We start from the raw sequence: 12,905 nt of genomic DNA on the forward strand, positions 1-12,905 counted from the left end.
ACAGAAAATGAAAGAAATGGAACAGTAATTGCATGCGAAGATACGATTTTCATTCAATATTAAACAAATTGAAGCAACATGGGGGCCCTTCTTTATACAAGCGGTCAAAATGCTTAGGGCGAAGCATATGACTTATCGAAACAAGAAAATTACATATCCATAAAAGTGACTTTGGGGATGTCCAAGATAGTCCAATTGTTGAGCTCCTGTCCAGGCGCAGCATGGCAAATGAATCTGGAGAGATCTTCTTCATCATCATCATCCACGGCGAGAACCTGACTTCCAGAACTGGTGCTTGCACTGACGAACACTTGAGAAATGGGGGGAATCACCTTCTTTCCAGGAATTATGCTGAGCTGAGTAGAAGAAGACGGTTGATACCCAAGGCCATACTTGTCTCGCTTCTCATGAACATCAATCAGCTTGCCCCAGGCACTATGGGGAGTACCAGCTTCTAAGAAGGCCTTAGCATCATTCAGAGACGAGAGGGGTGCTCCGAGTTCCTTCTTATTCTCAACCACGGGGAGTTTATCAACCGACACAATCTCTAGGGCCTGAAAAGGCGTCTCTTGTATCTCTCCTTCCACTTCAACATAACGGTATGACGCCAGATTATTGACTATCAAATCCTCTTCACCGGTGATCACGACAATCTTGTCATTCACAACAAATTTCAAACACTGATGGAGGGTAGATGTCACAGCCCCAGCAGCATGGATCCAAGGACGACCCAAGAGGCAAGTGTATGAAGGACGTATATCCATAACATAGAAGGCAATATAGAACATGTGAGGACCAATCAAGACAGGCAGATCAATTTCCCCTTCTACGGACCTTCTAGAACCATCAAATGCTCTGACACTCATAGTGCACGGTCTCATCATAACCCCATCCATACTCAGCTTAAACAAAGTAGTTTTGGGCATCACATTAAGAGAATAACCTGTATCAATCAGAACTCGAGACAACACAGCATCCAGACACTTGACTGAGATATGCAACGCTTTGTTATGTGCTCTACCCTCAGGTGGAAGTTCATCATCAGAAAAACCCAAACAATTACCAGCAGCAATGTTGGTCACAACCCCTTCAAACTGAGGCACGGTAATATCTTGAGTTACATGAGCGGAAGCCAGAACTTTCATCAGAGCATCACGATGAGCTTCAGAATGCACCAAGAGAGACAAGATGGAGATCTTGGCTTGGGTCTGATCAAGTTGGTCAATCACTTTGTAATCACTCTTCTTAATGATCTTCAAGAGTTGCTCGGCATCTTGTGCGTTACGTGTCACAGGAGGATCAACAGCAACTTGCTTTCCTTTTGTTTGTGCACTAGCATCCTTGTTGGTCTCTTTAGGAGGCGGAGGAGGGGCAGCAAAGATTCGACCACTACGGGTAATACCACTAGTGCCAGTAATATTTGTGATACTCGAGGTGCCCACTGGAGGACAGTCAAACTTCTTCCCTCGAATATACACGGTATTATAACTCCAAGGAACAGCCTTAGGATCATTCACAGGAGAAGGAACAATAGACGAGGTTGAAGGAGTCGAAGGAACATTTGGAACCTGAATAACCAACGGGGTCCTCGGAGCCTGAATGACCAAGGGAGTACTCGGAGCACGAATAACCAAAGGAGTATTCTGATTCTTTGACACCTCAGCAGGATAGTAAGGTATCTCTAGAGTAGCCACATCTTCGACAGGAACGACCCTTTCCACTCTAAGAACACCTTCGTCCATTAGTTTCTGGATTTCCTCTCTTAATCTAGCACATTCCTCCGGATTGGAAGAACATTGCAAACAGTAGTCATGTAGCTCACACAAAACCTTTTGTTGCATAAGATATTCTCTGACAACTGCTAGCGGCATCCTAACCTCATTAACATCATTTACTAGGATCTGATCATCACATAACTCAATAGCATTGGTCGCACCAGCATGAGGAGGCATAGGATTATTCTGCACATTAGGACCAGTAGGGGCGAACGAGATAAGTTTGTCATCAAGGAGACCCTGAACTTTGTACTTTAATGCTCTACACTTTTCAATAGTATGGCCCGGGGCCCCTGAATGAAATTCACATCGAGCATTAACATCATAACCAGGAGGGAGAGGACTAGGTGGAGGTCCAAGTTCACGGAGTTGTACCAATTGACCAGCAAGCAACTGGGGGAGAAGCTGAGCATACGGCATGGGAACCGGATCTATACGCCTGTCAGGGTATCTTTGCCTCTGTGGACCTCTTTGACCTTGAGGCCTAGGATTCTGTTGGCGATTCTGAGGAGCAGCAGCTTGTTGTTGTGGTACGGAAGGCTGTTGGGGTGCCATCCATGGTTGTGGAAGAGCAGCAGCATATGCTTGAGGGACATACGGACCAGGAACAGCATAAGGCATCGGATAATAAGGAGGTGGAACAGCAGAATATGCAGGAGCTCGGCCTTGGTCAACAGAAGCAGTGCTAGTCTCACCTTCCTTCTTCTTCACAAACCCAGAATACGGCTTCTTACCATTACCACTTGAGGTGCTAGGACTAGTGACACCTTGAATGGTACCAGCTTTGACACAGTTCTCAACCCTCTCACCAATGATGACCACATCCGAAAAGGAAGGAGAAGTATTACTAACCATGTGCTGAAGATACGGCCCCTTCAGAGTTCCCATAAACAAATCAATCAACTCGCGGTCCAAGAGAGGAGGTTGGACACGGGAAGCAAGTTCACGCCACCTCTGGGCGTATTCTTTAAAAGACTCCTCAGATTTCTGTGACATATTTTGCAGCTGTGCGCGGCTAGGAGCCATAGCAGTATTGTAGTGGTATTGTTTCAAGAAGGCATCAACAAGTTCTCCCCAAGTACTAACATTAGACCTCTCGAGCTTCATATACCACTCTAATGGGGCTCCAGTGAGACTATCCTGGAAGAAATGCATAAGCAGAGGTTCGTTCTCAGCGTGAGCGGCCATCTTACGGCAGTAAGAACGAATGTGAGTCTCTGGGCAGGTAACTCCCTTGTACTTATCAAAATTCGGCACTTTGAACTTCGGGGGAATAACAATCCCAGGTACCAAGCACATAGCAGCAGTGTCGAAACTTGAAGTTTTAGCAACCTCAACGGCCTTAAGGCGTTCTTCGAGAGCTTGGTACATCTTAGCAGTCTCAGTCAACTCAGCAGTAAGATCATGTTCAAGGTCAATAACCTCGTGGTGGTCATCCACTACCTTTGGTATCCCCTCAGCAGGAATCTCCTTAGTTTTCACCCCTCCATCAGCAGAATTGGTAGGAGTATCTTTGATCAGCCCAGCAACGCTCTTTCTGAGCTCTTCTTGTCCTTGGACAACGACATGAAGAGTCTCCATAAGTTGGGTCATTCTTTCCCCCATAACATCCATATCCCTACGGAGGGCAGCTTGATTCTGTTCAAATTGATCCATGATTCTCTCGTTGCTCCTGGTGCGGTAAGGATGTAAGAAAGTCAGCTTCGTCGTCGGAAAAGAAATCTGTTGTTGGAAGGGACCCCAATTAGAATCTGATAAAAACCTGAAAATGCAGTATGATATGAGTGCATGGGTGCATGTGTGCATGTTTTATTATTTCCAAGACTTTTTAGCTTTGTCTCAAACCAACAACACAAGATAACGGAGAAGATAGTGAAGCATAACCAAGACAAGCACAACCGAGATAAGCAAACAGGATAAGGAAACATAATCGATTAATTGCACAACCACGTTTGAAGTACAAAATATTCTGCTCTCATGAGCCAATAATACAGAAAATGGAAATAAGAACCCCATCCAACAAGACTGGTGGTGATTCAATAACAAAAACCAATACTAAGCTGGATCTCCCATGTCCAAATGACGAAGTGGGCTATCTCCAATGTTCTTATAGCTCCAAGCCTTCATTTCTTCAAACAGCTTTTTGGTCTCAGCATGGGTTGGTCTTTTAACAACTTCTTGAATCAATAGGTCCTTTCTGAAATGCATGGTCTCCAAGTAACGGCTTCTCAATTCCCAACATCTGGCCTCCTCTTGAGCTTGAGTATCACTTTGTCCCTTTTCCTCCATTCGACCCTTTAACTTGCGAATCTCTTCATAACACCCCTCAATCTTTGCCTGACGTTCTAGAAGGAGCTTGTCTGCTTTCTTTCGACGGGCTTTCTCTGATTTGGCTATATCAGTTTGGATTTGGAGCCTCTTTGTCAATTCCGCCAACTGATCCTCATAATGCTCTTTGATCTCCCTCTCTTGAGATTTAGCAGATTTAGAGTCTATGGTCACCCTTGACCTTTTCTGAGAAGTACTTCCTCTAGCATACAATTCTTCAAGCTCTATTTCTCTCATTTTCAACTTATGAAGGGCAGAAAGCTTCTCTTGCCTATCAGTATTCATCTTAACTTGCATCGTCTCCATTTGCTCAGTCAATTTCCGATTCTGCTCCACAGTCTGATTATAACAAGGCATGGATACAATGTTGGGTTGCACACCAGCAGGAGGATCTTTTGGAGGGAAGGGCATCCCTTGGGTGTTGGCCACAACTTCAACCCACTCAGTATAGTCTTTATAAGTCGCACAGTCTCTTTGACCAAAATACTTCTTATCTCTCCAGCAAATATTCTCCCAGGCTTGCGCAGCTTCTGCCATTTGCCCAACATTGGTGGCTGAATGATAGTAAATATTCTCAGCGATCTCTGCTTGTTCAGGAGGACTAATGAAAGCGTATCCATATGTTCTTCTAGCCAGGATAGGATTATAGTTGATCCCACCTCTGATGCCCATGAGAGGCACATTCTTGAACTTCCCACAACTCATAACAACTTCCATATGGTCCAAGGATCGGTTGTACCAGACAATGTCCTTAGCTCTAAGCCCCATAATTCTATCAGCCCATCTGGATGTGTACCTACTATCAACAAAAGCTCCACGTTCCGGCAAATGTGATCTGAACCAACGGTATAGCAGCGGAGCACAGAATCTAACCAAACCTCCTTTCTGCTCATTACGATGATGAACGGAATGATAAACATCCCCCAGAAGCGTAGGAATGGGGTTCTGCAGAATGAATATGTGGATGGCATTCATATCAACAAAGTCAGGTACATTTGCGAACATCACAATACCATAGATACTTAGAGCCAGAATAGCTCTAAAAGTGTCCCACTCTTTGGCTTCAGCAGCATCACAACCTCTTTTAACCAGGAACTCCATACGAAAACCATGACAACCTCCTTTCTTGGTGAGATTTGCTTCCACGACTGACTTGCTCAAATAAAGAGCCTTAGCAATTTCAATGGAATCAGGGGCCTTCATGGCGCTATAATAAGGTACCTCTTTCCCAACAGGAATGCCAAGGAATGACGAATACTCTTCCAAGGTAGGAGCCAAAAGATAATCAGTGAATGCGAAACAACGGAGGGAAGGATGATAGAACTGAAGCAAAGTGTGAACTCCCTCTTGCTCATCCTTGGTGAATGGCATCTTGAGGAGGCTCAGAATGTACCCATATTTTTCTCGGAAATTGGTCGACTCATCCGGTGTGATCTTCTTTGCCAAACACTCAACAGACTTCAGATTAGGATTCACAAAAGAATAAGAGTAATTGCGCTTGCCAGTCTTCAGTGGTGGAGCCATGTGTTAGTCGGAGACAAAGCCAAAAAGTTCCTGAAAATAAATGAACATGCATGTTAAATGATATGGTGGAATGCATTTCATTGGGAGAATCCTAAAATCTTTTCATTATTCCTTTTCTTTTTCTTCTTCTTTCCTCTTTTTTGCAAAAAGGTATGTATATATTCTTTTTTCTTTTCTTTTCTTTTCTTTTTTTTTTTTTAGAAATAGATTTTAGGATTCTCCGCGAATGAAGTGAGGTGAATGCAATAGCATGATGTGTCATGTGCATGATGTGGTGAGAGACTGAATGTCCCTCGCAGCTCTGAACATCTGGGTAATACTGATTGTAACAGGTTCAAAATTTTGACTTCAAATTGCAAAACGGAAATCCGGGTATGATGAAGGCTGGTATCCTGTCCCTCCCCAAAACTCACGGGTATGAATTCTAGACACGGACAGGTGGTCCCTAATGGTCACTGGGGTCTATAGTTCCCATGGGGTACAAAGTGTTTGAGGCAACAAGAGTGCCAGACACAGTGTTCCATGAAAGAACCTCGCCCAGTTGTGGTACCCCACATCAACTCGATCGTAGCAAGAGCTACGGGAGCCAACATGAGCATCCACGCTAATCCTAGGTGTCAATTGGCCTGGGTAGTGGGCCTTTTACCTCAAAAACCCCCCACCTGCAAAACAGAACAGAAGACCCCAAGGAACACAGAATATAATCCATACGCATGATGTGCAAACAGAAATAGACATGATATGCAAGCAGAAAATAAACATGCAAACATATATACAAGATATAGACATAAAGCAAGTAAACACCCAGTAAATAAACAAACAAACGCAGGCTAGGATCGACTCACTAAGGATGGACCAGCAACAGGTCTAGCAACATCCCCAGCAGAGTCGCCAGCTGTCGCACGCTCGCGAAAAAAATGAACAGAGTCGCCACCAATATATTTATCCCATAAGGGAAAGGAATATCAGAAAACCTAACACAGGAAGGAACAGGGTCTTGCGACCAGAGAATCAAGGTACGGGAGTCGGTTACGCAAGGGGAAGGTGCTAGCACCCCTCACGCCCATCGTACTCGATGGTATCCACCTATGTTTGCTTCTATCTAAAGGGTGTATACTATGTCTATGTCTAAATGCGAAATGAATGCAAAATGTAGGGAAAATAAAGAATTGTACTCGCACGGGCCCTACCCCGCTGCCTACGTATCCTTTTCAGGAATCAGAGTTACCGTAGCTCGGCTAACGATTTTCCGTTTGTTTTTGTGTTTTTTAGTTGGGCGGAGTTAACGCTCACGCTCTTGCATAAGGGATCGACCTAGGATGCAATGGAGCGGAGATAACGGTGCCCTTAGGTGCCAAGCAGGCGAAAGAAAAAGAAATGATTGGTTTGTGTCTTTTAGGGTAATTCCATGATGACGAGAACCTACTACAAGGTCTCGCATCACTTCCTGACTTTTGTTTTAAGTCTGAACATTTATTAGGTTTTTTTGAAGTGTTTTTGGTTGGTGTTTTTTAAGGGGATTTTATTCAAGTATTTATTAATGTTTTATGGTTGTAAAAGAAAAAAGAATGCAAAAAGGGGGAGACTAGCCTATTTTCTATATTCTATGTTGTTCTAATTCTACAAGAAAATAAGGGAGGAAAAAGCAATTAAATGGAAAAGACAATACTAAGGATCAAGGGCATTTTAGACATTTCACATATATGGAAAATATTCACAAAGAAAGAAAGAATTAAATCTAAACTATTTGTGAAAATATATTCATGAACTATCTCATTTTTATTTCATGCAAGAGATACTAATTTGAAATATATAAAATAAAATAAAAACCATTATTTTTGTTTTATGGTTTTATGTAAAAAGTCTATTAAATTCTAAAAAAACAATTAAAGTCTAGAGAGTCCAAAAAAACTAACAATCTAATTAATGGAAAATCTTTTTTGTTGTTTTTTATTTAAGAAGAAACAATTAATAAATTGCAAAGAAAAAGATAAAGGAGAAAATTATTTTTATTTGTTTTTAATAAAAGATTTCTAATGTCGGACAAAATATGCATAAACTTGCTACATGATATGCAAAGAGGTTTGTGAGATTTACCTATGGGAGAATCTTGGATTGAGTTGTAGAGAGAGAGAGAGAGAGAGAGAGAGAGAGAGGGAGAGAGAGGGAGAGAGAGAGAGAGAGAGAGAGAGAGAGAGAGAGGAGAGAGAGAGAGAGAGGAGAGAGAGAGAGAGAGAGAGAGAGGTATAGTGATATAGTGAAGAGTGGAGGTGAGAAATGGTTGATGTATGAGTTTCTATTTATATTGCCAACCATTAGTTTGTGATTCTCAATCCTTGAATGTGGGACTTGGAATAGTTTGCAATACCTCTTTCTCATTTTTCCAATGTGGGACTTGTAGCACAACTTTTTCATCTTTCCAATGTGGGACTTTAATGTGTGTGTAGTGCAATTGTGTGTTGTTTTGTTTTTTTTTTTCATGCTGTGGTGCTTACTTTGGACACTTATATCTCAAGCCATGGGTTGTTAAATGATGCAAGAATGGTGTCATATCAAAGAGGGCATGGGATAGAACAAGATTGGTGTTGAAAATATCTCAAAATAAAGCTTGGAAGTATGAGAAAAATGGCCTTGAATTCATGCAAATACCACTGCATACGCCCAGCAGCATGCTGTCCCATGCGTATGGCCAGAACGTGACTCTGCGAGGGTGGTACTTTGAGCCTCTCTATCTCGATCAATACATGTCCAAAATTAGTGATATTGGTCTCATTGGATAGAGGACATGGCAAGGAATAGCTTAGAACTGGGCTTGTTTAAGATAGAGACTTGTGGAGGAAGAAATAGGCTTTGACAGTTGGTCCACCACGTGTTTGCTGAAATGCGTTGCGTGCCCAGAATCCTGTGTCATGGCTGCCTGCAGAATTTGGTCAGGGTTGGGGCACCACTTTGAAGGCTTGTATCTCACTCAATATTTGCTCAATTGTCCCAATTCTTGTTTCTATGGATAGATGACATGGCAAAGAAGAGAATGATACCAAGTTTGCGTTCATATCACTTCTGTACAGCTCTAAAAATGACTGGAGATTTGGCATGCCATGTGTTTGTGAAAATGCCAGGTCATGACCTGACTGGTGACCTGGAATGTGACTTGATTCAAATGAGTTTCCAGCAACTTCACACCACTTTAACTCTTCATACAAGCTTCAAATGAAAAAGTGTCCAACTACAAAGTTGTTCTCCTCCATGAGAGGAACAACTTTGATGTTGGAAATTTCTCCGAAAAATGCCGTTTGCCACGTGTAATCTGGTGCTGAAGTGGACTGCTCAACAAGATTTAAGACATCAAAAATTTTTCTAAGTGTTGGAATGTCTTATTTTCTATTTTTCCCAACTTTTTGCCGAACTCCCGATTTTATCCGTTCTTCGACTTTTCTTGATTAATTTTCCACCAAAAGTCAATATTTGAATAATTTTCCCGATTTTGACCCAAAAGTCAACTGTTCTGATTTTTCCGACTATTGATGAAATTCCCGATTAAATCTCTTCCACTCACATCCAGTCAAACAAACACGTCCACACAGTCATTATGAGAAGTTTTCCACACATAGAAGCCACTTCTGATTAAATGTTGACCAGAAAGTCAACTGGTTGACTTTGGTCAAAGAAACCCTGATTTAAAGAACCAGATGATTTGCAAGCTTGTACCCTCTAATCAATGCCCTGATTTGAAGCAGAGAGACACCCCAATCCAGGAGGACTTCAATGAACATAGAGCCACATGATTATACTTCAGTTTTCTCATTCTCTGATCATACTTCTTTGCAATGGAGTTTTCTCTTGCTAGCCTTTGAATAGTACCAATGGTATGAATTAGAGCTGTCAAAATGGGCCGAAGCCCATGGGCCGGCCCACCGAGCCCGAAAAAAGTTAGGGCCTGGGCTTTATATTTTGAGCCCATTTACTTCCGGGCCTTTTTTAGCCCGGCCCAAAAAAGCCCGAAAAAATATGGGCTAGCCCGTTTGGGCCATGGGTAGCCCGCCGGCCCGAAAGAAAATTAATTTTTTAAAATATGTTAGCCCATTATATAAAATTCTGCCAAAAAAACTTTGTTGGGCCAAATTTTTTATATCCAGCCCAATTGCAACAACTTGTTCCAAAAAGTGACCTAGCCACTTTACTGATAGTTTGATTTTGTTACTCGTTCCAAAAGATAACCTAGCTACCTTTTTGCGCCGCTGCTTGAAGTCTTGAAGGTTAGAGCTTCCGCCTTTACCGCTTCCCGCTTCGTGTTTCAGCTTCCAATCCAAGCTTGCTTCGCCGCTTCTCAGCTTCTTCTTCCCGTAAGTAAATCTTCTCAGCTTCGATTCTTTTTCTCTGCTCCGAATCTTCTCAGCTTGTGTTTCATTACTTTGGTTGTTAATCTTTTCAGCTTGCATTTTTAATATATCTTCTCAGCTTGTTTTTCATCTTGCGTTTATAAGTGACGTGTTACACTATATTTTGTATTTCATATATATTACTAATTAGTTTCATTACTAATTAGTTTAATTAGTTTCATTACTAATTATTTTGATTATATTTCAATATATTGTGTATTCAGTATGAATGTTAATATATACTGTTACATTATTTATTTACAATGTGAAAATAGTACTAGTTTATTCAGTATGAATGTTCAATGTGAAAATTACAATATTTACTTACAGCATGAATATTATACTAGTCTACAATTAAAATATTATACTATCAGGATGAATGTTACAATGTGAATATTACATTATGAATATTCAATATATATACTACAAAAAATATTATATTATAAATATACAATTAATAGTTGTGTTGATTTACATGTAGGTATTATAGTTTGTGTCTACTCTAATCATGGAAATTAATAGTGATAGTGAGGTTAATGTTAGGCAAGTTAAGGCAACTCCACCCGTACCATTATTTGCTCCGTCTAATGTAATTGATCTTGATGACACTGAGATTAACCAAGAAGAGTCTTCCGAACCAACTACTAAAAAACAAAAGGCCCTTACGTCTGAAGTGTGGAAACATTTTGTAAAGGTTGGGGTTGTGGATGGTAAAGAGAAATGTAAATGTAAGGGTTGTGGAAGATTCTTGAGTTGTGCTACTACTAATGGAACTTCTCATTTGACTCGTCATGTTAATAGTTGTAGGCTTATTCCGAAATATCATGATGTGGGTGATATGATACTTGATGCCGAAGGAAGAATGAGAAAGAAAAAGTTTGATCCTAAGGTTAATCGTGATATCTTAGTTGAAATGATAATCACACACAATCTACCTTTTAACTTGGTTGAGTATAGTGTTTTCAGGAAATATCAAAAATTTTTGAATGATGATTGTACCTTTGTTACTAGAAATACTATTTCACACGATGTTATGAAATGTTATGAGGAGGAGAAACAAAAGCTTAAGTTACAGTTGACTCAAATTAGGGGGAGAGTTTGTTTAACTTCTGATTGTTGGACTGCATGCACTAATGAGGGCTATATTTCGTTAACTGCTCATTATATTGATGTGAATTGGAAGTTGCAAAATAAGATTTTAGCATTTGCTCACATGACACCTCCACATACCGGGCGAGAATTAGCCTTGAAGGTGTTGGAAATGTTAAGTGATTGGGGTATAGAGAAGAAAGTTTTTTCCTTGACTTTGGACAATGCCTCTGCAAATGATAGCATGCAAAGATTCTTGAAAGAACACTTAGAATTATCAAATAGCTTGTTATTTAAGGGAAAGTTCTTTCATATTCGTTGTTGCGCGCATATTTTGAATCTCATTGTTCAAGATGGATTGAAGGTAGTTGGTGATGCATTGCATAAAATTAGACAAAGTGTGGCTTATGTAAAGGTAACCGAAAGTAGAACACTACAATTTCATGAATGTGTTAATAATGTCGGTGAGATTGATACTACAATTGGATTAAGATCCGATTGTGTTACTAGATGGAACTCCACTTTTATAATGCTCAAGAGTGCGATCAATTATCGTCGTGCCTTTTATAGCTTGAGTTTGCGAGATTCAAATTTCAAGTGTTGTCCTTCAAGTGAAGAGTGGGCAAGATCCGAAATAATGTGTGAACTTTTGAAGCCATTCTACAACATTACTAACTTGATCTCCGGATCTTCTTATCCTACTTCTAATTTGTACTTTGGGGAAATATGGAAGATTGAGTGTCTTTTGAATTCCTATTTGATAAGTAAAGATTCTTTGATTCAAGATATGGCTAAGAAAATGAGGGAAAAGTTTGACAAGTATTGGAGTGAGTATAATATTATCTTGGCTTTTGGTGCTATTCTTGATCCAACAAAAAAATTCAACTTTTTGAATTTTGCATATACAAAAATTGATGAGAAAACTAGTGAAGTCAAGTGCAAAAAGATTAAGGGTGAGTTGTATGAGCTTTATGCGGAATATGTCAAACACGGGAATTTTCCTAATCCTAACTTTTCACAAGTGCTACCTACTTTTGGAGGAGTAAAGGATTCTTTGGAATCCTCGTTATATATTTGTGAAGTAAGTGTAAACTATTATTGTTATTTCTTTTGATTAAGTTAATTTTAAAATTTAAATTCTTATCAATTTTATATGTTTAATTTGTAGGAATTTGAAGAGCATGAGAGTCAAGCAAGTAACAATACTGGAAAATCTGAACTTGATGCTTATTTAGATGAACAAAGGTTGCCTCCATCGGTTGGTTTTGATATTTTGGCTTATTGGAGAGAAAAGAGTCGTAGATGTCCCAATCTTGCAAGAATGGCTTGTGATATATTGAGCATTCCAATAACTACAGTGGCTTCCGAATCTGCTTTTAGTATTGGCTCTCGAGTTTTAAACAAGTATAGAAGTTCAATGAAAGAGGAATCCGTTCAAGCTCTCATGTGCACGCGAAGTTGGTTACATGGTTTTGAAGGTAAACTTGTTAACTTTTCCTTTATATTAAATAATTTGCCTCTATACTAAAAACACTAATTAACATATATTTGGACTTTTGTTAATTTGATTAGTATAATAATTTGTTGATATACCTTTAAGATTTCAAATATACCTTTAAGATGAAACATTTTGTTAAGTATTCTGTAATGTTCAAGTTTTCTTCAAGTATTAAGTATTCTATTTTGTTAAGAATTCTATACTGCTCAAGATTTCAAATATACCTTTAAGATGAAACATTTATATCTCAGTTCTAAGGTAGATCATGATAATAAGATATAAATTAAATTTTATATCTCCCCGTTTTAATTT

The 12,905-nt window shown here is 39.9% G+C and overlaps 1 protein-coding gene across 1 annotated transcript; it reads right to left on the reverse strand.

Moving 5' to 3' along the window:
- Positions 1-3,614: 3,614 nt before the first annotated feature.
- LOC131605856 (uncharacterized) lies at positions 3,615-5,627 on the reverse strand. Its single transcript, XM_058878158.1, has 3 exons — positions 4,375-5,627; positions 3,913-4,305; positions 3,615-3,744 (listed from the first exon to the last, which is right to left on the reverse strand). Exons 1-3 carry the CDS (start codon positions 5,625-5,627, stop codon positions 3,615-3,617), a joined length of 1,776 nt encoding a protein of 591 aa, XP_058734141.1.
- Between the last annotated feature and the right edge of the window lie 7,278 nt (positions 5,628-12,905).

This window comes from Vicia villosa, linkage group LG5, assembly GCF_029867415.1.
Source record: "Vicia villosa cultivar HV-30 ecotype Madison, WI linkage group LG5, Vvil1.0, whole genome shotgun sequence".
NCBI lineage: Eukaryota > Viridiplantae > Streptophyta > Magnoliopsida > Fabales > Fabaceae > Vicia > Vicia villosa.